Raw genomic sequence first — 24,686 nt, forward strand, 5'->3', positions numbered from 1 at the left:
AGAGCCTACATTAGGATATATAAATACATAAATATATATATACCACAATGAAGTACCCACAAGAATATTTTTAACTACTACTATCTGCCTTGAACAAGCATAGCATCTGCTAAAGTCACCAGCAAAATAATTACTCCCACTGACAAGACTACATACAAGACTACAGTAATGGAGTAATAGAACAGTTATGCTGAGCTCTATTAAAAACAGAAATCCCATGCCATTTCTGGAGTCCAGCTTTTTTATTGGCTAAGCAACAGGTTGCATTTTATAGATCAAGACTGGCTTGCAATGTTTGCAGTTAGAAAAGCCCATTTTGGCTTGAAAACTGAGTAAACATGGGCAGGAATTGATTGGAAGTGCATAGAATGCCAAGATTTAATTTACAGTTATTTTCCCACACTTTAAAGTTCTGCTCTTTGGACTCTAAAATCATCGATATAATTAAAATATTAGAATGCCAGTCCAGAAGTGCCTGATATCATCTAATTCAATAGTCTCTGTTTATTTCAGTCCATTTTAAGAGCTAAGTCACATACTGTGAACAAATCTGAAAAGAGATCATCCAGAACACATACACACACATGCACACATATTTATACAAATACATCCACGAACGTGAGTTCTCTGAGTACCTCCAGATTGCATCACCATTTAAACTTCAATTACTCAAGCATCTACAATGCAATTCTATACATGGTTCAGTCGGTGCTCGAGCAGGAAAGGCTTGTATTAAACCACTGAACTTCTGCTCAGAGTAAGTGTCCTACTTTTAAAGCATAAAGAAAGCACAGCTCCCAGTCAGCCAGAAGAAGGGTCCTCTCTTTCACTCTGATCCTTTGTAACTTTGGGGCAAAGAAAAGGTTTTAATAGTTACTATTACTTAAAAAATTAAAACACATGAAAACTAGAAGAAAATATTAAAAGAGCAGGGAAGAAAATGGTCTTTAATGTTCAGACTTTTCTGATATTGTAAGAAATATATGTAAGAAAGATACAATTGGCACTTATTCATAGAAGGAAACCAAAAAAAAAATAAAATAGTGGCACGTTCATTGGATGTAACTGAGAATTACAAAGGATCATTCATATGCTAAGTTGATAAAAGATAATTTAAATTTTAAGGAGAGATGGGTGCTTTGTTTATGAGGCAAAGTTTTTCCCATACTACATTTATGTTCATGCTTAGTATTCTCACTTCTTCAATTATAAAATCAAATTATTGTGGTGTTGCCTGTTCTTTACCATTATCTCCAAAATGTTCTTTCCCTTTATTCTGAAGGAAGTGTTTTGTTTCTTCAGTGACTTTGGTCTTCAGTTTCACTACTTTTACATGACCTGACCATTTCATGCATCAGATGAGGGAGATGCAGACAGATTGTCAACTTGCTGTGACGCTATAATGCTTCCTTTTAGGGCTTTCACTACATAACACGGAAGATGCAAGATGCCATGTTTATATGAGAAAGAGCCCAGAATTACCATCCAGTTCTACCACTTCTAAAGCTGTACTGCCTGTTTCAGCTGTACACATCATTGCAGTGATGCAGTCCCTCTTTCAGAGGGAACTCAGCTGTACTAATTCTTCAAATAGACTCAAAGAAGAACTTTGAAAAGAAACTCTAATGCTATTTCACTAAGCTGAATTTATTACAAATTTATTACAAATAAATTTGCTGCTTTAAATATTTATTATGCTGTTAACAAAGATGTAGATAATTATGGAATCTGTTTTCCCAAATAGCAGTATTTCCCTGCAAGTGCAAGAAGTGAGCACAAATCACACCTCAGTATCAGATTAATTTATGTAATTATTAGTCAGAAAAACTTGGTTTGCTCCCCCAAAGACAAGCTATAGTTATCCCACCGTAGCTTGAAATGAACACCAAAAAAATGTACTGCTGTGGCTGCCTCCATTTCTTTTCTCCTTTCCACATATGTACTCTACTAGATAAAACACACATTGAAATTATCAGTTTTATCAATCAAGCCACTTACTTGATGGAGACCAAATTCCATCCTTTGCACCTTGAATGGACAGAATATACATCAATAGACTGTGTTCTGCTCCCCATCCCCCCTTAATACTAGAACTAAAAAACACTAGAAAAGCCATCTAGAGAAGACCCTATCAAACCTTTGATGGCATCTAAGTATCAGATTAAACAACATTCTTGCATTATGCTACTTACCTGAGGAAGTAGTTAGGTAGCAGAGGTTTATCTCTTTTGTGACTTAATCAAGAACCCATCCAAATGGGGAAGGTGGCAGTTTGCCTTACAAGTGATGACAGAAGCCCCTAAATCAAGTCCCGCACAGCTTCAGACCCTGAGGAATCATCAGTCATCTCACAGGAATGGAAGGAGCAGCCTCCTTCCTGGAGATCAATGAAGCAAACACAGAAAACTCCTTCTGCTAAACTAAGAATGATTGATGACTTCTTAGCAGAAGTGTGTGACATTTGATTTCACTCCCTGATAAGATTATGTCTATCCAAACATCTTTTAGTTAATGTTTTCAAGGCCCCTACATAGCTGTTCTTTGTAACATTTTACACAAAGCTCAATTGTGCAATGATTAATGAATTTTTTAACAATAGAATAAAATTCTGCAAGGGAATTTTGCAACAGTGTCATCCAATATTCTAATCACAGCACAAAAGGGCTCCGCAAGGAAGGCAGTGGGAGATCTCCCACATTTGTTGAATGATACTTAGTGGGGAAAAAAACGTCCTAAAAGAAAATAGGCTTTTCTTCCTTAATACTGATAAATACATCTTTTAAAGTTTGCATTCCAGAAAAGATAATGCACTGATTGATTAAAAATACTTCCCAGAACATTAGGAAGGCATGCAGACTTACGCATGACTATAGATTTCCATCTAATTGAAACATGATTTGTACTTTTCTTATTTCTCTCACATCGCATTTTTATCCATCTTATTCATACTTCAAAATTACACAAGTCAACATGATTTGAAGCTATGCTTTCTTCTTTAGTATCACGTAAATTGGACAGTACGGTTTAAAATTATAGTATTTGAATTCTATTTTTCTGATTTTAAGACTGTTTAAGACAATCATGTACTGCAGAGTTTTTAGGTCCTGATTTTATGTAGGTTCCTCCAAAAGCAATGCCTACTATTTCTATGGAAACTACAATAAAGAGCACAATAACACTGTTAGATAGAGTGAATTCTCAGCTACAAAACACTATTTTTCAACACAGTCAGCACAACTAGCTATGCATTTTAGTCAGTGATGAACAAGAGTCCTCATGCCACACCTGTAAATAACTGCAGCAGTGGAAGAGATCCACTGTTCCTGTTGCCACTGCTGAAATGCACCACTCACCACCTCACTGTTGCCACATCCACTGGTTAGTTTCCATAAATGTTCATTAAGTGTCAGTGAATGCCAGTGGGTGACATATTTTCCACACGGAGGAATTCAATGTCACACCTTTGCTTCATACACACTTCTGTATCAGACATCATTTTGCCAGGTTGCCCCTCTGCTCCCATCTGTCACACAGCAACAAAATTTAATGGGATATTGCTGGGAGGCTCAATCTCTACCTCCATATCATCATCTGCCTCTGACATTGCAGGCTGACATAATAAAACAGGAAGCATGACTTTTGGAGCAGTTCTTGTATAAGTACCATGTTTGGGTTCTGTCCTTGTATGCCTTTGGGACTTTTTTCTTTGTTTGTTTGTTTGTTTTGCACAAAAGTTCACAAATCTCTGATAATCTCAGAAATATGTCAGAAAATACATCCAGAGTGAGTTAAACTGCAGTCCAACAGATTGTCAGTAAGATCTGTATGGGTATATACACATGGTGTATGCACACATGCACACTTAGTTATTTTAAAGTCAAGTGCTCCCACAGTACAAACATTACTTTCCTTGCTTGTGGAGCAATGAAAAGTGTATTGGCAAGTCAGACAAATAATACTAGAGTGCAGTCCAGCAAAAGATCACAGCTATGACTATATTAGCCCTTCAGAATGAATTACAACAACTGAATAACATTTCTGTCAAGGAAGAACGCTCCTTACACCTTTTATCATTTTGCCAAAAACAGCTCACCATAAGAAACCAAACAGAAATTCCAGGTCTGTACTAGCCAAATGAATCTTTCATGTAACATTTCAAACAAAGGCCCTGCTTTTGCCAAACACTGTTAAGCTTTGCTGAGGCTGTGCATGAAAAACCAAAAGCTCTATTTGAAATTCTATTTGATGGAACACTTGGGCTTGTTCCCACTTAATGCAAATAAGTGACTGCACACTACCTTGAAACTCTTTAAATTAAAAATGATACTGATGCAGAGCTGTGCCAAATTAACTCAGCTATGATGAATGATTATAAAAATATGGTGTTATGAACTGTCTTGGCACTGAAAGACATGATGAAATCTCCAAAACTTTCTGAAAGCCATTTAAAAAAAAAATAAAAAAAAATAAAGACTGGTTTGAAGTCAACATTTTATTTCTGCATCATTATAATGTTGAAAAGTTTAAAATACTAAATACGGTGAGATTCAAAATTAAACAAATGTTTATGTTGAAAAGCAGATTTCTAATGCTAATTTCATTTCATGTCATGAACTAAAAATAAATTAAATATGACTATTTGGAAAAAATTGTTTGTTCTGTGTTACCTCATTATGTTAACATTTCTTTTCATTCACTAAAAAAACCACACACGACAAAACAGCTTATTTTACTAAAATATGAAAAAAATAATCTTATATTCTCTCAAACTGTTCATTAGGATGTGAACTATGTACAATCATACTATGTCCTTAGTTATGCTAGTATTAATTACAAGAAAAGCTTACATCATATAGCATTCCATCTTCCACTATTAGGTGCACTACCTCAAAAAACATGTGATACAAATACTACGCATCTAGAGGAAGTTTTCTCCTCAATTCTACACTAACTATAGTCTGTATTCTGAGGGTATATGAATGTCCTTTGAAGGGCATCCTTGCTCGACAAGTCTCCACAGTTCTACTAGATGTAGATACTTAAAGTAATAACACTTCATTCTAAAATTTCTTTCTTTACTAGGAAGTGGGGAAGTCAAATTATTCTAGGATAGTTTATTCTGAAACTGTCAAGCACACTTATCTCAAAAACTAAATTCATTCCTGTTGCATTTCCAATAATCCAGATTTGAATTTAAGTCTTTCTTTACAACACAGGAGACAATGTCTCTTACACCAAAGGTCTGATTATCTCTTTTTTTACAGATTCAGTGTTAAGAGACTGACTTACCAAGACATAAACTAGAAGCCAGAAAACACAAGGGTAATATCAACTACTTGTGCATCTTTTATGACTGGATTCTGATAAAGCCTTCAGCTGTGCTATCACAGTTCTACTGTCCATGTTTCTGTAGAACCATAGTGCCTGCACAAGTGTTTGTTTGCCTCTCTTTTCCCTTTCCCCTCATTTCTCAGTCAACTGCAATTATATTTAATAGACAGATAAATATTGAAACATTTCCATGAAAAAGCTAGTGAGCTGGAAGACAAGATTCTACTGGTGGGTCATCTGAAAGCACTGAGCATAAAGTACTCGTAACTAAATAGCTGGTTTCAAAGATCTTATATGGAAGAGAAAATGAAAACCTAAAGTGGGGAAAGTTTTGATGGGAGGTATGAGGGCTGCAGTATGGGTTGAAATAGAGAGGCTTACCACTTACTGCTACACATGTGTGAGTGCTCAGATTAATCTATCAAATATATAAATTGACAGAAATACAAGTACTTTCCCAAAGCAGTCAAGGTGAACCAGAAGGAAGAAATCAGAGAAAATTCCTGGAAACCTGCCTCATTTCCTCTGAGCACATAGTCCACCCTTGTAGCAAGCTTACAGGGAAACTCAGTTTGCATCCTCACAATTCTCAAACAGCCTTTCCCCAGGAATGCTTTGAAGAGATGACGTTATTTCCAATGTACGACTACGAAATGACCAGAGCATTTTAGAACTGCAATTCCTTTCCTGTCCAAAAGTTTCAAAATTCAAGGCTTTGTTCTGACCTACAGAAACACATCTTCAGCTATCAAAATGCTCTGTAGAATGGATCCGCCCCTTCACCAGCTACTCCAGTGTTCAAAAAAATCTTTATCCTGACATTTACTTAAATTCTGAATACTTTGCCTTGAAACTAACAGAAAACATTTTGTGTCTGGGAAATTAGCAATTCTGCAGTCTCACAGAATTGTGACATGTTGTTATTCTCCTTAGAATAAATGTTTATCTATAACAAAATAAAAATTTCTGAAGTAACAGCTCGAAACCTTTTTAGCTATTTCACAGATCTGACAGATTTGCACCTACCAACTGCAGTTGGACAACATTACAGGTTGCCACTACACATAGATCCACTAATAAAGGAGAACAAGTGTTTTTCTTATTCATTTCATTTAAATTTCCTGATAGAGAATGATTGTGTTCACTGAAATTCCATTTTAGGATCGCATTTGCAGTATGCTCTGGTTTCCACCTACTTTTTGTTTTCCCTTTTAATGATCGCCTTTTTCTAGTCACGTTTTCATTTTGGTCTGGCACCTTAAACAAGTCCATCTGACTAGCCAGCAAAACCAATCTGAAATCCAAGCTCTTCATCCAATTCAAGTTTCATTACACCCACACCACTTATCTATCACATCAGCCCCTTCTCCACAAGACACAAAATCCTGCTGATCCCAGGTCTCCCCTAAAATGAACATACGCATTTAAATGTATGCCTTTCTTTAGACATATCAGTCACAAGTAATACTCAGCTCCATAAAGCATCCCTTGGATTAATCAAGAAATCAATAGTACTAAGTTAGAACTAAATTCTATCATCTTTGGGGGTCTCCCAATACACCATTGTTTCTTAAAGGTTTAGATGTAGCTTCAGCCTAGCTTGTTTGTCAACATTTTGTCTGTAGAAATGCTGGGCCACTATCGCAGTAAATGGCTTCCTAGCTCTGCTTTTCACATCCCTCTTTCAGTTCTCGCAATCGAGTTTCCATGCAAGAGGAAGTCCAGATTTAATCTCTTTTCTTGGCACATCCGAACCAGTAAGTTGACCTTATCAAGCAATTGGATAATCACATATTACAAATAAGGCCCTAAAATATTCTCGTCTGCGAGAACTGTAAGTTATTCCCTATCAAAAAATAAATAATAATAATAATAAATATTAAAGCCATTATTTGATCACCTGAAATATTTGCTTCAATGAGAAAAGTGCTCGTCTCAGCTCCCGTCCATTGGAATTGTAAAGTTTTTCTGAAAGAAAACAGAAGGAAGTTCAATATTAACAAAACTGGCAGCACTGCAAACAAAGGTAGTACACACTTCAAAAGAGTTGATGAGTAGAGCCAGTGTCCCATAAGCTAGACTGCTGTCAAAGAGAAGAACTTTCTTTTTTATATATAACACACTTAGTCATTAAAAAAACAAGTAAAAAACAGGCTACTTGTCCATAACTTTGGACTGCCAACTCCCAGGTAATTTTACTAGATGTTCATCAATATCAGTGAGAAACAATGTTATAAGGAAATTTTTAAAATGCCTAGAAGCATTCCTCATTTTCCATTAAGGTAAACTTAAGCTTTATTGAAAGGACCAGCTCAGTATCAAAAGATACAACTGAGAACACTCTTTGCTTTTGTTATCACAACTTGAGCCACTGAATCCCATCCTTGACTGCCTTCCCTCCAGACATTCTTTTCTTGTGCTCTCATCTTTCTATTGCTAATTCCTTTCTACAATGGCAATGAATGTTAATACCAGAAATAGCCGGACAGTCTGTACTAAGCATAATTCAAAACAGTGTTTTATTCTCATGAAAACCGATCTTGATCTTTTTCTAAATGAAGCGAAAGCCTCCTTTACATCATCCAGTACTGAAATGTATTCCCCTTCATTTATTTCTCTATCTGGGCATACTCACAGGAATAATTTTAGGCAGACAAAAGAAACTCTTTTGCTATCTTTATCCTGTCATAATATTTGTGCTTTTGGAAAAACTTTTGTGTCACATATCTTGTGTTTATTGTTGTGTATTTGGAAACACATGGGTAGAGAGAAATATAAGGTTCTTTGAGGCTTTCTGGACTACTGCATCTACATATTTGACAGAGAGAGACTACAAACAACACTTTATACTGTCTTAAATTCCTCAACATTGAATTGCACAAACACAATATAAGGCCAATTACAAACCAACACCTAATCTTTGTGGCTGCCTTTGCTGCCCACAGTGATCCTCATGCAAGAACCTGCAGTGCAGCGGGTGGCAGCAGTGGATTAGCAGCACATCATTCAACCAAAGTGGGCATGCTGGTGAAGTGGGAATATTCTTAAGAGAAAATAAAATTTTAAAATTCTAAGTTTTCTCTCTCTCCATTTCCCTTCCTATTTCTCTTTTCATTACTACACTACAAAATGAAATAATTTCTTCTCTCTTAGGAATTAAAAAAAAAAAAAAACCAACATCAAAAAAACCAGCCCAGCATTTGAGGGTTTCATGCATTTATAACTCAGTAATCATTTTTAGCTTCAATTAAAGGTGGCAGATTTTAATTTTAGAAAAACATTTCTTATTCCCAACAGTCATCCTCAACCAAAGGAAAAAGTGAAATAAAACTTCAGCAAGGCTTAAAAGTTTTTTTCTTCTGAAAACACTTTGAAAGTTGTTTTGTTCATCTCTAATTGCCTTTGATTTCAAAGGCAGAACGTGTAGAATTGGCAAAACTATTATTGTTGCAAGTTGTCTCCTTCCTTGCACTGTTTATAGATTCCTGACAAAACACCGTAGGAATGAATTTCACTTCAAGCCATAAACTTGGAGGCATACTTTAATTACTCTAGCTTAAAAACACACTGGCATGTGAAACTACATTTCTTGGCAGGATAAAGAGTAATGTTGTCAGAAAAGCTTAAAGAATAATAAAGGCCTTTTAAGACCTGGTCTGTCAACTTTACATGCCATATTATACAAAATATTCCCTTTTGAAAGATACCTCCATCTGGCATTTGTTACTACTAATTTCTCTCTATTCATAATTCAGCACCATTATGAGCAGAGTCTCTCCAAACAAGGCAGTACATTATCATCTTAATTAAGTGAGGCACCATTTCTTTAAGTGCTGGCAAGTTTGTACATAAATATCAACTTTCTAACAAATGTCATCTGTTTTTGTTTTTGTTTTGTTTTTCCATTTTTTCCTTTACTTTTCCTTTTTTAACAGGAACAATCATCATCTCAGCCTGGGGTAAAGGGCTAACAACCCATTGTTATGAACCTTTAGTGCCAATTGCTTTCATTGGTGCATGCAGATTTTTGGTACATCTCAGAGAAACAATGCTGAACATTTTTTTCCTTTCGTCTATTCACAGAATATAACATCATCCTTGGCAGCCATCATAAACAATGCTTTCCCTCTTCATCTGCAGCAAAAATGAAAAATTATTACACAGAGACTATAGCAGGGTCTATCATTAAAGCTAAGGAATCAGTAATTACTGGAAATACCGAGTTGTAAAAGCAGAGGCAACAGGACAGCAGCACACATCCCAAATACTTAAACTATCTATGCAGAGACAGCCAGTGTTCACAGTTCCCTCCTTGCACTGAGCTAACTCTTTTGAATTAGGTTGGAACTAACCATTTCACCTGATATCCTTACCTATGGGTCAATATACTGACTGTTTAACTCCTGTACTGCTGGCAGCCACCAGAAACATTCACAGAACATAACCCAAGCAGGTAATTGAAAGAGTTGTTCCTCAGAACTCTGTTAGAAAATGCTTTGGTTTAGAAAGCAACACTTCACTGTGAATCTCAGTAAAAATAGGCAAGCCAAATAAGACAAGGTCTGTCAAAGGTTGCTTTCAACACATTTGTATATTTATTTTGTTTCTGTGTGCTGCACATCAGAAAACTCTAAGCCTGTACACCATGTGAAAACTCTGGAGTGCTTGGGCTTATGGGATTCCCATTTGCCAACAGTGAATTTAATACCATGGGGACCTCTGGAGCTGGTCCCCAAAGGATCAGATTAGAACCAAGGCTGTGAAAACACACCAACAGAAACTCAAAGGCCAAAAGAACCAATAAGCTCTTTTGCTATGGTAGAGGACAAATCAAAACACAGAGACAGAATGGCACTTTTGCTTACAATGTTTTCACACTGAAGACAACTCAGAAACCAGAGAAAGCAGACAGCAAATGCTTTTTAGCGCTGGCTGGTTTACATTAGCAATTTAAAGCTTTGCTCTCTTCTAAACAGAATGAAAAGTAGCTTTCCTCATTAAGGAACAGAGGTGACCACAGTTTCCACAGGCACATCCCTGACAGTGTCTTCTGTAGCTGAAACAAATGGTGCCAATGACTTTGAAGCAGTCTGCAAAGCTACTGTTACTAGAACCAAAAAAGCTCGGAGGTGCTCCCAGGGTGGCCCAAAAGACCCCACTGACTGGCGTTAACATGCTGTGTGCAAGCTTATGTCAGGACTGAATTACGCAGAACCTGAGGGTTTGAACATTAGGCAGGAGGAAACAATGCTAAACCACTTTGTAAAACTCCAGGACTATCCATCTCTTCTGTTAAAAAAACAAAACTCAAAACCTTCACTTCTCACACAGACCAGCTACAGACTCTGGACATATCCACTCCTATGCCTCAAGATTGAAGAAGATAAATAGGTCAAGGAATCTGAGTTGACTGACTTAATTATAAATGACCACATTTCAGAAAGGTATGTAAGCTATGCTATTACATTTATTTATTGAATAAAAGTAGTGGAGAAGAAAGGAAACAGTAGCACCTGCAGCTGCAGAAAAGGTTTAACTGTGATTATCTAGATGATAGAGAAGTCCCCTTGAGGTTTCCTTTGATGGTAACTAACACTAGAGGGCACTGCTTATTTCTTTATTTTAGGAGAAAGATAAAAGGCACTGTCCCTCTTTAGTAGCTTCCCATTGATAAGGCAGTACTGATTGACTAAACTGGGACTCTGCTACCCTTGAAATTCTACTTTTCATTTATAGCCTGAGGGACATTTGGAATTGAAACTAGAAGGCTTCAGCACTGACATCCTTAAACATACAACAGCAGAGTAAACTCTTCTGAAACCACACAGTAGAAAAAAACTGGTACCGGTATGGTACAAACTTCATAAGCTTCATTCTTATTTGCCATCCTGTAACTAGAGTCACATTTGTTAAATCATCCTTTGCCCCATATGGCCTACCTGCGTTCTCTTGAAAGACAATTACGGTCCTTACTCACCACCTCTTTCCACAAGCGGGATGTCAAATAAACTGGGCTTGTGATAATAGACACGTGCACGAGAGGCTGCAAGCTACAAGTGCCTCCCTTCTTGCAGTCATGGTGCTTTGTTTGAGAGAAAGCTTCACACTTTAAAAGAAAACCATTATTTATTACCCTGGGTTTCTGTTTGTTTGCTTTTACCTCTGTAAAAATAACTCTCCTGGAGAGGAAAGAAAAACAACACACACTAGATGAAAAGGGATTTTTCTAGAGAAATTCCACTCAGACATGACAGAGGAGGTGAGGCGGTTCAGTCTGCAGTTGGTATCTTTTCAGAAAGCATGAGAAGCCTTAAAGATCTTTATTTTATCAGACCACCGGTAGCTTTCAAAAGGGGCTATATATTTTCAAAGACGAGTGTCAGAGGCTCAGATTTCATTGAGAATTCAATTCCTTTGACTATGTGGGAAGTAGGAATTTTTTAAAGAAAACAGAAATTGGCTTTTAAATTCCTAATGAAAGTTGGGACTTTGCTTCTACTTTCTATGTGGAAACAAGTTTTTGTTTCTAAATCCACAATTTAAAAAAATAATAATAAAAAAGAAAAACAGTCTGAATATTGCTTGGCTCAGTTCCATGAGCTACACCTGACCTCTGACCGACAGGGCACCATTCTCCTCCCTTCCTCTTCCATCACACCCATTGAATTAGTCCCTGGGATATAGTAATTTATGTAGCATCAGCCTTTTGAGCTATTGGCAAAGGCTCATGAACATCTGGCTGAGCACAAATGGGAGTTGCTCTGCTTCACTTGCTGCTGCCTGAGTGACCTCAAGATCTCCTATCCATGCTTCTTCCCTTTAAGCTATAATTTCAAGATGAAGCTCTCTTCCTAACAAAAACATAAAAGAGAGATTAACTCTACGTTTGATTACATTAGCAGGGCACCTGGTGCAGATCTAATTAAAGGACATTTTAAATATTTCCTTCCATTCATTGCCCAAGTCCTTACATGGGACAGAAGGAGTAACATTCTCTCTTCCGTTAGGAAACCAACTGATGCTAAGAAACTAACGTTTCATTTCTTGTCTCTGCAACAATGATTAAAGCACTTTTGTCTAGAATGTCCAGTAGAAAGAAGTAGTAGTTAGTCTGCCTTTTAGAATTTAAATCAACCAAAGTTTTGCACCAGCACTGGTTGGGGGGGGGGGGGGGGGGGGGGGAAAAAAAAAAAAAAAAAAAGTGTTTTTAGGAAAAAAAAAAAAAAAAAAAAAATTTTCCCCCCGGGGGGGGGGGGGGGGGGGGGGGGAGAGAGGAGAATAAACAAAGAATGAAGTTGTTTATTAGGAAAAAAAAAAAGAATAAAAATTCTGGAAATGCAGAGAGCCACACCTCTAAATTTATTACCACACTACTTCAATTTTAAATGGGTGTTACTCTGAATGAATTTACACAACCATAAAAGTAGACTAAAACTGTAGCAGAACGGCAAGAACTCAGGTGCCTGGAACCCAACCTGAAAACAGGCTCCAGGTAACTGCCTGGTAGACTTCACCACATTAACTCAAGCAGACACAGAGGTACCGACAGAACTGCAGATCCCTAGGATGACTGTATATACAAGTAATTAGTGCAGTGTGCCATTACTCCTCATACATCAAGCAAATTAAAGCAGTACTCAAAGAAAGGACCTGGTCCAATGCCAAGAAGAGACTCAGTTGTTTTGTTTTTTACTGCAAAGCCTAGCAGTCCATTTGCTGGCAAGATAACATGCACTCTTTTTACTCTTGAACCCCCCTAGAAGGGGATTCACTCGTAGGCAGATTGCCCGCTAATAAATTTACATAATTGCTACTTCTGCTGAGATCACTTTGTTTTGCATATTACGAATCCTCATTTTTTCTCTTTACCTGATCTTGGGTTTATTTCCTTTTCCTGTACAAATAGTTAGTTATGCATTCATGAGTGCAGTGTCACATATAAACTCTAGCTACATATTCTCCCAGTAATCCAAGGATAAACACCGGGCACTTGGCAAGGAAAAAGGACTTTTCCACAACAAAGTATGAGCTGATGAAAAGCAATAGGCTGCATGTATGTCACTCCAAGCCTGGCAGTAGAAGCAAGAACCCACCTTACTGTCAGCACTGACCAACCTCAGGAATTTCCTCACTGCCTCCTAAGGAATGCTGCCAGCCTCACAATGAGGACAAAACCCACTGCAGTTTGTTTTCATTCAGAGATAGAACAGCTGCTTGGCTAATTAGCTGGGATGGCCCCTCTGCTCAGCATGGGGTTCTCTGCTCCTATCCCAAGAGGCAGATCCTTTGTGGGGCCTGCATAAGAGTAGAGCCTGAATCTTTCTTCCCTTTCTCTGTGAAGGATCCACCACTGGGGAGTGAGAGGAAAGAAAGCCATAAAAGCCTCAGATATCCTGCCCTGCCTTGCCCTCTGCCCTAAGCCAAAGGCTTAAAGAAGATGATGCCAAGAGCCAGCTGTGGGAATGAAGCATCTGTAAGCACAGGGCAGACTATGGGCTGGGCTGCAAGGTGAGATTTCTGCTGGCAACAACAGATACCCCATACTGCCAGAATTGCAATGCAGCTCTCTAGCTCACTAGCACCTCAGATTTTCCAAGCTCTTACAGGACTGAACTTATGCTGCCACTGCAAGAAGCCGCTGGCAACAACTACCCAGTGCATTCCCACAGTGAAAGAATGCAGAGTGGAAATCCCATTTGTGGAGGAAGACTTTGAACTGAAGGGTTTTACAGATGATTTTCTGAAGCACCAGACATCCTACCTACCTTTTGTCACAAGTGAATTAATATGAAGTTGTCAGAACAATTTCAATTCAGCAACAAATGTATCTACTTCTCCAAGTGTCACTGTCCTCCAAATGAAGAGCAAAAACCAAGGTTCTTGCTCCTATATTGACAAGAGATATAAAATACAATTCAACTATTTGGGGAAAATGAAGTAACAATAAGAAAGCTCTAGAGGACTGAAAAGAGAAATGAGGATCTAGAGGACAAGGAAACAGATACGAAACAACAGAATCATAAAATCATAGACTGGCCTGAGTTGAAATGATCATCTAGTTTCAGCCCCTTGCTATGTGCAGTGTCACCAGCCAGGGCATGCCCAGAGCCACATCCAGCCTGGCCTTGAATGCCTCCAGGGATGGGGCATCCACAACCTCCTTGGGCAACCTGTTCCAGTGCGTCACCACCCTGAGTGAAAAACTTCCTCTCAATATCTAACCTATACCTCCCCTGTCTTAGTTTAAAACCATTCTCCCCTAGCTTATCACCCTTGAAAACAGCCACTCCCCATCCTGTTTATATGCTCCCTTTAAATACTGGAAGGTCACAATGAGGTCTCCCCAAAGCCTTCTCTTCTCCAAGCAGATAAACCTTTAGCCTGAATTACCCCGTAGGAAAGTTTTGAGTTACTATTCTTTTGCTCTTGTAGCATATCCGCATGCACTGAAACTAAGAAGAACGTTTATCACACTACCCATACGCACTACTGCACACAGATGAAAATCACTTACCCTAAAGGGAGATGCCAAGATGCAGTAGTTGTTTATACAGTTAAGGGCAAAAAGGAACCTTATTTTTCTCCTGGATTCTGTGGGTTACAGCTATGGAGGCTAATAGGCTGGTACTCCATACCTGTACACCTTCTCAAGCTAAGAATAAAGGGAATCTTAAAACCAAATGATGTAAAAACTTCCTTTCACTGTTTCCATTTCTAATTTACTTGGTGTATTAAGGCCCTGTTTACTCATCAATAACAAGGAATGTAAAACCAGCTGATGTGGGCTGAGGACAGTGTGAACCTCACTGACGTAAGTGGTCTGGTGGTTTTTCCCTTACTTTTATACCTCTGCACTCACTATTGTATTCTGCAGAACCCTACTCAGTTCTGCAGAAATGCTGCTGCCAAAAAAAAGATGTACGTGGTAGAACAGCCCAACAACAGAAGAGCATAACAGTAGGCTATGCATTTAAATTATGAAGCAAGCATTAGAATGGGACAGTAAAACCCAGTCTAAGAGGGATGATACTAACTGCACAGTAAACAGAAGCAACATTTAAAATAAATACAAAGGGAAAAAAAGACCCACTCAAATGGTTAAAAAGGGTCAAGCATTTCACGGCAAAAAAATATCGATCTTTTCTAGAACTGGTTTTCATGGACTGACTGAAGCTGGGGAGTTCTCAGGAATCATTGCTGGTCCAAATCCAAAAACCAGCATCTGCCCTTATTTACAAGCTGAAGGTTATGAGCAAGCAGGGACAGCAAGGCATCCAAATTAGTTCTCTCACATTTTTCCCTTCTGATTTTGCAAGCCAATATAGAGAATTTCCCTTGAGTTATGCTTCGCATCCAGTACGATGCCTACTGACGTATTCTGAATGCTGGAGGAGAGAACAATGGCGGTGAAACACAACATGCAGCTTCATCAAGGGAGTAAAGAGCTAGAACAGACTGCTCAAGCAGGTCTTCCTTCCTTCCAGGACATAAAAAGCAACACTAGAAAGGCATGTTTGAAAGTAACAGCCTTGCCAACGTATTACAAAAGAATAGATCTCCTCTGCCTGTTCAGCATATTCAGTCTCGCTATGGAAGCACTGCAGCACATTTCCCTGCTCAGATTTATTTAGATAGGTCCTCCTCACTTGAATGCAAAGGAACTAATAAGCTCTTCAATCCTGAAGTGCAGGAAACAGCATTTAAGTTTGATAACTTCTTAGGAGAGCACTTTCATACTGCCAAAAATGCTGTGAATGCTCTTTGTAAGAGTCAAAGGGTTACAGAAGGAAAAAGGCTAAGGAACGAGGTCAAGTATTACAGAGCTGTATTACAGAAGGTGGTGATGGCAAAGACTTGAGAGGTCATCTTATTCATCTCCCTACTGATGCAGAATTGTTCCCTGGATAGTAATACAGTAGGAAAGTAGTTGTTATGTTAAAATATAGGTTACATCATGCGAGTAAATGTAGCCAGGGAAAATTGCTAGAAAAGAAAATAATGTACAAGAACATACTGTTTTCTTTAGAGATTACTGCAACCAGTCTGAGGATAAAAAATAATTAGAAAAAAACCTAAGTCAAAGCAAATCTTCAACCTTTGTTTCAGTTTACAAATAGCTCTTTGAATTGCTGAACTGTATGTTTGTGCTTACACAAGGACATCAGTGCTTTTTGGACCGCAAGCATTTAATAACACGATGCCGGTCAGTATTTGAGTTTTCTGGTTTCATTCCATTTAAAGCATACCGTGCCAACATGTTGCCCCACACGCTCAGCAAATATGAGTAAACAGACAGCAACAAGAGAATTATATCAATCAATTACCAAAAAAAACAACCAACCAACCAAAAAAAAAAAAAAAAAGGCAAAAAATGTAGGCTCACACCTGCTCTCCTGAATTGGGTTTTATCCGTGCTGACAGCTAGGAAAGAGGCAGAAACATCTGAGCTCAAAAAGACAAGTTTCTGCCAAGAACGTGAATGAGCTCCTGAGCTTATTTTGCTGTTGCATAAGACTTGCCAAAACGGGTCAGAGGATAGCTGTAAGACCTGGTGTGTTCCAGCGATCCCCGTTCATCCTCAGGAAGTGCATCAGGGTTCTCCAGCTGAAAGACCTCTGGGGACTCAGCCTCCCAGTTAACTGCAGATGTTTAATGCTATCAGAAGCTGCTTGAAAATGTAGACAGTGGGCTTAGACCACTCATCTGAGAGCAAGGCAGCAGGCAAAAGAGACAGTATCAGCAGGGAGTGATGATAGAAACGTGATAAAGGCACTGCTTCTCAGAGCACTGCTGGTGATTGCAGTGGTATTCCACACCCTTAAATCCCAGAGTCCACATTACATGAGCTCACAGGAGACACTCCAGGCGTTCTGCCAGTCACTGCACATTCTTAAATGGTCAAACATGGACACAGCAATTCAACTTAGGCTTTACCAATTTTGAATATAGAGCATTTCAACAGACCAGGTCTTTGTTCTGCTAAGTATTACACAGTCACAAAGCAAAGAACAGTCCCTTAAGCAAGTCTTAGTTTCCAGCTGACACAATCTCAATAAAAAGTGTTAGACTGGTTAATCAGCTCTAGTTGAGGAAGCTGGCCTGTCCTTTGCCATGCGCCTTGACGTGTTTTAGGGCTCTTATTAATAGTAAGGTAGCTTTGTCCTGGATATCACTGATCTGTTTGCCTTCAGTATTCACCTCATTGAAGTCACAGGCATACTTAAAATATACAGATCAAACTGAGAAAAATAGAAACTATGCTACAGTTATTTGAAAGACTGTATGAAAATCCAAACCCTTAGTAAGCTGTATACCTAAAGGATATAGTTATACTAACAGAAATCAAGTTTAAAAAAGCTGATTTCTAGCCTAAAAGAAATTAAGAAATCATCAGATCTGTGAAAGGACAGAGGGTAGCACAAATACTCTAAGATGTCAAAACAGTTCAGGTGCACAGATTTCCCATCATTCTGAAGTTGCTGGGACAGATGAAAAATGCACCAATTTAACAACTGAAAGGAAAATTCCAAGAATAAACTAGAATGGGTAAGAGAAATAAGTCAAAGTGGGCCTCAATTAAAACCCATGCTGGTGCAGGATTCTCATCTGAAGTGGATGCCTGCTGGCTGGCCCACTGCTGCCACCTGTGCTACCAGTGCCTTTCAGCCAGGGAGACATGAGGAAGCAACCAGAGAACACAGCATAGGCAGCAGGATAAGCACAGCAAGCTGACAGGCAAGGTAAGAGTGCAGGAGATAGCAGTCTTGAGCTCCACGTGCCAGAGCACACAGCCCTACCAGACACTTCACATTTCCAGGAACAAGATGTGTGACAATGGCAGCATGACTGGATATACAAGAGAATATCTGAGCAACATTTTCAATTCCCTACACCGATACAGCTAGTAAAAAAAAATTAAAAAAAATCCATGCTGAATGCTTCATTCAGTTGCATTTGGAAATGAGTGAGTTTGCTTAAGTGCATGAGCCTCACAGATATTACATACCACTATGAGAAACGCTTATATGAATATCAGGTTTAGATTCAGCCTCTGATAGAGAAAGTTATTGTGCTTCCTCCTTCACCACCAAAACCAGCTAAAACAGAGACAGGAATGATCTTTTAAGCTCCACATCCTGGAAACTCCAATCCCTTAAGCTGAGGCTGAGAGCTACAGAAAGTCAGTGCTGGGGCATCAGCTTTGCATTAGTAGGGGACTTCGTTCCATTGAAAGCCCTGATGCAGCCTGCTCTTCTGTGACTCTTGCCAATGAAGGGAGTGAATGATTCCTGCCACTGAAAGCTGCTTGAGAAGTATTCAGATCCTGTCCCCCCAAACCTGATGAGCTGGGATCACACTGGCTGGTTAAATTCCAGACCCTCCAGATCCAGAATTAAAGTTTAGAGAAGATTCATCAGTGAAAATTACATAAGAAACCATATGAAGATTGAAAGTATAGAGTGCTGCTCTGAAATTAAATAAACAATGTCCAAACTCTTGTTTTCCTTATCAACACCACTGTGTTTTTTTTCAGTGAATTATGAACTATGCACCTTTTTGCAAGTGAGATCAAGGGACTTTTCAATACATTTGTAAATTTACATTGGCAGAAAATGTTTTTTTCTTGCCTTTTCAAAATGCTTTGGATATGGGTTCCACAGAGAAACTTACAATATCTTTTGTTGCTTTTTTTGTCCTGTTCAAGACTTAAATCATTCTTGCAAGATAAAGAGAATGAAACAAATAGGTAATTAAAATCTGTACCCTTACATTTATACACTGTGAACTTCAAAACACATGAATTCATGGTTGCAACATACCTTCCCCTACTGCAGCAGCGATATTATGTATACATGTATATACATATATGTATGTACATATATATATATACACACACACACACAAATGTATTTTCCTGTCACAATAGTTTAGAAAAAAAGAAGGAGGGAGAAAAAACAAACAAACAGCTCTGGGACAAGGGCTGCTTTTCTGAAAGCATGGCTGCCCAACTGCTTCACAAGGAACAGCGTACTGCCCATTAAGGAAAGGAGCTCCCTTCAGCTCATGAGGCTGACAGAACCAGCAGCACTCCTAACTTCACTAGCTTTATTTCCTTGTAAAGTTTCACTCTCTAGCAACAGTTTTCCTAATAAATAGAATTTAAAGGAAAAAATCCCTCCAAGTATTCTTTTCTTTTCCCTACAATGTAGTTCTGAGCTGATCCAAGGCAATTTCATGCCTACTTCAAACCTGCCTGGAATGCACTGCTCAAAACAGCTGAACAGCCCAAACAAATGCTTTCAGAATCAACAGACCTCTATGTCTGTACTTGTTAAAAACAGTAATAACAGTAAAAAGTTATATCTGAAGCATCTTCGAAGAATCTTTCTTTTACCCTCCACAGAGAGAACACAACACTGACAGTGCTACTCAAACCATATATCATCCATTTATATTTTCAAACATTCCTGAAGTGCAATCTCTGTTTACCATACTGTATTGCACTTGGCCTGAACTTGTTTAACACATGTTAGCATTATTTATCTGGAGTCATTTATCGTGGTTGTAAAACATCTGACATATGATGGAGCTTTTCCAGTATATATTGTGCCTCTCACTTAACTGAACCGCTTATTATTTCCACCTCTAAGTAATTTGACCAAAGCCACATGAAAACATTCATCTAAACTACTTTTTTCTCTGTTCATTATTAATTCAGTCACTGGCTGTAAAAAGCCCTAGCTACTTCCCTAATTAATCAAGGGAATACAAACTATAAACAGGCCCACACATACTATATACACCCAAAATATATACAGACATTACTTATACACAATATTATCCCTATTGTAATATATATTCGTATAATGCATGTGCATACAATTTGTACATATCACAATCATATATAGGCAATGGTTTTCTTTTAGAAGGCTCCATGTGGTAAGTTACTTTTTAGTAGCTTAATTGCCACAGGGAATGGAAATTTTAATTTGTAATATAAATTCAGTTAACTTCTAGGCAAAGTGTTTCTTTATGCAAAAGGTCCCTTGGTGCACTTTCCTTCCATTCTCTCATGGTTATGGAGAATGTGAGTATTGCAGTGTCCCTCCAAAGTGACACCCTCTGGTTCCTCCGCGCTGAGCAATGGCAGAGCTCCCATCACCCAAGCCCGGATATACAGTCAAACCACACAGTTCTGGTTCTGTTTCCTTTTAAATCCATTTTCTGCTACTTCAGCATAGCTAAACTTCAGCCTCTTCATCTGCTGAACAGACCTAAGAAGTAGCACCTGACCTATGCAGATGTTTCCAGTTAAGGCCATTAGAATTTTTATGGGCATTTTCTCAAGTCTTTCTACCAGCAATGGGATTTCTAGTGGAAACTTAAAACTAATTTAATAGTTCGATAAAATGCTGCACTCTTCATCCCTCTTAACTTTCCCATTTGTCTCAGCAAATACACATGATCTGCATTTCAGAGCCTCAAGAGAATTACAGGAAAATCGAGAATCGATATAAGGCTGACTGATGAGATGTTTGACTCCAAAGCTGCATTACTTCCTTTCTTTTTTTTAATACACACACATAATTATATACACACACATGCTTGTCCAGTTCAGCTATTTCTATCCGCTTTCAAAATAACCCAATTTAGGATTATATCAGTTGCCCCAAATTACTGGTTATAAGCAAATGTGAACACTACAATTAAGTCTTCAAAAATGTGACATTTTGCCTTCTTGCTTTTTCTACTTTACTATCATTCTCAGCTACAGCTCTACCATTTCCATTTACCAAACTGCAGCATTTCACAGTTATGATGATTAGGGCTGGCTGTAAAGTCTGTCAAGAAAAAGATATTCAAGCACTGATAATGATACAGAAGTTATTCACGCATCAGCATGCTGCTCAGTCTTTCTTCAGGAAGCGCTACACCAAGTTATTCAACTGATCTTACATTACTCATCCACAGTACTGCTGATAATGACCAATAATATTTATTGGGAGGCAACCACATAAAGACAGCATCTCACTGTGCAGCAAAAGGCAGTCACCCATCACAGAGCTGCTAAGACAGAAATAATTCCCAACTCTCCACTGTAGGCACCTTCTAAAGAGCACTCGTGAATTCGCGTACCTCATGGCTTCAGGGAGGAAAGACTGTGATAACTCAGTATGATTTTTACATGAACTACTCTATTTACAACAAAAGTGTGCATAAAGGTCCTGTAACACATAAATTTCCTTGATGGTATCAGCTCTGCTAAACTAAACCTAAGTATATACTTTGTATATAAGTTAAACGAATCAGTTAATGGTGAAGTCTCCGCTTGTGGGGGCATTCAGCACCCAGCCCTGCACGGCCAACTGAGCTGACCCTTCACTGAGCAGGTGAGTTGTGCTCTGTGACATCCCACCTTGATGGCTGCATGAAGAGGCTTCAAACAATTCCGCCGAGTTTCTCATCCACTTGATGGACATGACGTACGTAGCATCCATGCTTCATACATTCACCATTTTAATGTACGATTTTGGAATCAGGGATTTAAAATTCATAAATTCACTCAGTGCAAGCATTTGCTGTGATATTTTGGAATCAGATCCTACAACTGAAAGTAAAAACTGTTTTGCTTTTGTACCAAATACAAGTACTTTACTGCCTTTTTTTTTTTTTCTTTTTCTTTTTTCATGCTCAGGGAAGATCTGTCATTGTTCCCTCTTTTTGTGTGTGTGAGTGCATACTTTACATTGCTCATTAATCATACTGACAAGTATATAACTGTGCAACTAAAAGCAAGTGAACAGCTAGGATCTTCAAGAACACTAAAGGACAAGGTCTTCCCTTTAGTGTAACTAACAGGCATTGCAGATTTTAAGAAAATGTCATTCAGAAAGTATCACACATTCAATGATATTACAAGATCCACTCACTATTCCTGGTAAATCCACAACTGTTTCCTGCATGGTTTGGCCATCTTACATTTTTCCTTTTAGAGTTGCATAAAACAACATTATGAACTACATCATAATATTTTCACTTGACAGTGCAGATTGGTTAGCACAGACCTCAGAGTAAATAAATAAATACCACTTCAGGAACTTGACATGAGTTGGCAGTGTGCTCTTGCAGCCCAGAAAGCCAACTGTATCCTGGGCTGCAACTAAATAAGAGTGGTCAGGAAGGCGAGGGAGGTGATTCTCCCCTTCTACTCCAACCTCATGAGACTCCGACAGTGCTGCATTCAGCTCTGGAGCCCCTAGCACAAGAAGGGCATGGATACTTAAAGAGGGTCCAGAGAAGGGCCACAGAGATGACCAGAGAGCTTGAGCACCTCTGCTATGATGAAATATTTAATCTTCAAGAAGAGAAGGCTCTAAGACCTCATTGAGGCCTTTCGGTTCCTAAAGGAGGCCTACAAAAGGAGCTTAAGTGGGACTCTATCAGTGTCATGATAGAACAATTGCTTTAAAATAGAAGAGCAGATTTAGATTAGATATCAGGAAGAAATTGTTCACTATGAGGGTGGTGAGGCACTGGAACAGGTTGCCCAGAGAAGTTGTGAATGTCCCATCCCTGGAAGTGTTCAGGGCCATGACAGATGCTTTTGGCAGCCTGATCTGGTGAGTGGCAGCCCTACCCACAGCAGAAGGTTAGAACTAGATCATCTTTAAGGTCCTTCCCAGCACAAAATGTTCAATGGTTCTACTCAACAATTCCGTTATCCTGTATAAAATTACTTCTTGCGAAACTGAATCCAGAATTAGAACTGCACACATATTTTAGTTTGAGCTTTCAGATATTCTCATGGGGGATAACAGAAATTCTGTCTTTTCATTTAGAGCTTCTTTCCTTAGCTTACCACACACACTAGAAACAAAAAGAAGGGGATAGTGAGGTGTAAGCATTGCTAAGCTCTTCCCAGGAAGAATCTCAGTTCCAGTTTGCTTTAAAAAAAGAAAAAGCTTAATCACTCATCCAGCCTATTTTTGTAAAGAAAAAGTCACTCCTGTCACCAGTGACTCCTCCTGTGCAAGAGTGTTGGCACCAAACATAAATCTAATTCATTTACATGGCCATCAAAATGAGCTAAATTCTTCTGCTGCAGACATCAAACATTCTTTCTGGCAACAGCACTGGCTGTCAAGGATTTAACCAGACAGCTGGAAGTTGTTCCAGATACTGACCGAGATGAGCACAAGACACACAAGTTATCACCAGCCTTGGGAAGCAGCCAGCCTGACAATGGCTGCAGGAGCCTTCATGGAGACATCAGTGTCTGCTTGCCCTTTGACTGGAAAGGCACATTCCTACTGCTTTCTACTCATGGTGCTGAAGTCAAAGCTGTCACAGATGCAGATCAACTTCATTCTCTTCTTCAATAGCTTTATTTTAGAGCAGAAATGCAGGTTCTTTCTTACTGCTTTTCTGCAGATTTAGCAAGAGATTGAAAAAATCATACATCAGCAACTCAGGAACTTAGCTCAGTGCTATATTCATCACAGTAACTACTTCACTACTGGTCCAGCACATGGAACAGAGATGTCTCAATAATTAATATTATTTGTTCACCCAAAGTCACTCTAAGTTTACATGAAAGATAGAAAGATCACTGAGCAAACTGTACATAATTTAAATAACTGCCACAAGAAAATAAGAGTTCTGTGAGAATGACACCTGGGTGGAAGCTACAGCAAAAAATTGAGTGAAAAACCTCAGTCTTAGTTAAGCTCATTGGATTTTTAGAAGTGCATTGTAAAGTCTTCACCTTCTGAGAGCTACTATGGATTTGATCCCTTTCCCTCCTCCAAGCACACTGTCATTCTTTCTAAATTCTTTTAAAAGTCTATACAAAGCCACTAGAAAACTAGGATGATGACAGGGGAAGAATACAGAAAGCTCCAGCAAATAAACAACAGGGTATATACATCTAATTACATTCTATTACATTCAGAAAACAGGAAAATGTGGTTTCTTAGAAGAAACACAGGACATGTTATTACTATTCTCTACAAAAGGAAAACAGTAAAGAAATAACTAGTTACTCAAGGTTGCCTTACTGGCATTCCTGGTCTACAGCTACAGCTAACTATTCCTCAATAAAGAAAGCAAACAGTGAGAATGAAGGCAGAAAATAATCATAAGAATAAAAAGAAATCCTTTTTCTTGGACTGAAGAAGTATTTCCTACTGTGCACCTCTTTTTTTATTGCTTTTGGCTAGGCTACTTATGCAAATCAGTGCCTACAGACTGCTGCCATATGCTGTGTATGAAACAACCTGTCAAATGTGTACAGAAAACTTCAGCTGTTGCAGGGTTTGGCAACTTGCTTGTTAGTGGCATTTTAATTCACGAGC

The 24,686-nt window shown here is 38.6% G+C and overlaps 1 protein-coding gene across 3 annotated transcripts in view; it reads right to left on the reverse strand.

The window, feature by feature from the left end:
• FHOD3 (formin homology 2 domain containing 3) overlaps positions 1-24,686 on the reverse strand; it is a 354,796-nt gene that overhangs the window by 188,089 nt on the left and 142,021 nt on the right. For all 3 annotated transcript variants that reach the window (XM_015854309.2, XM_015854311.2, XM_015854310.2), the window contains exon 4: positions 7,232-7,299. In XM_015854309.2, coding sequence (XP_015709795.1) covers positions 7,232-7,299 — 68 coding nt within the window. The remainder of the gene's footprint in view (positions 1-7,231; positions 7,300-24,686) is intronic.

The sequence above is a fragment of the Coturnix japonica genome, chromosome 2 (genome assembly GCF_001577835.2).
Source record: "Coturnix japonica isolate 7356 chromosome 2, Coturnix japonica 2.1, whole genome shotgun sequence".
In the NCBI taxonomy this organism is placed as follows: domain Eukaryota; kingdom Metazoa; phylum Chordata; class Aves; order Galliformes; family Phasianidae; genus Coturnix; species Coturnix japonica.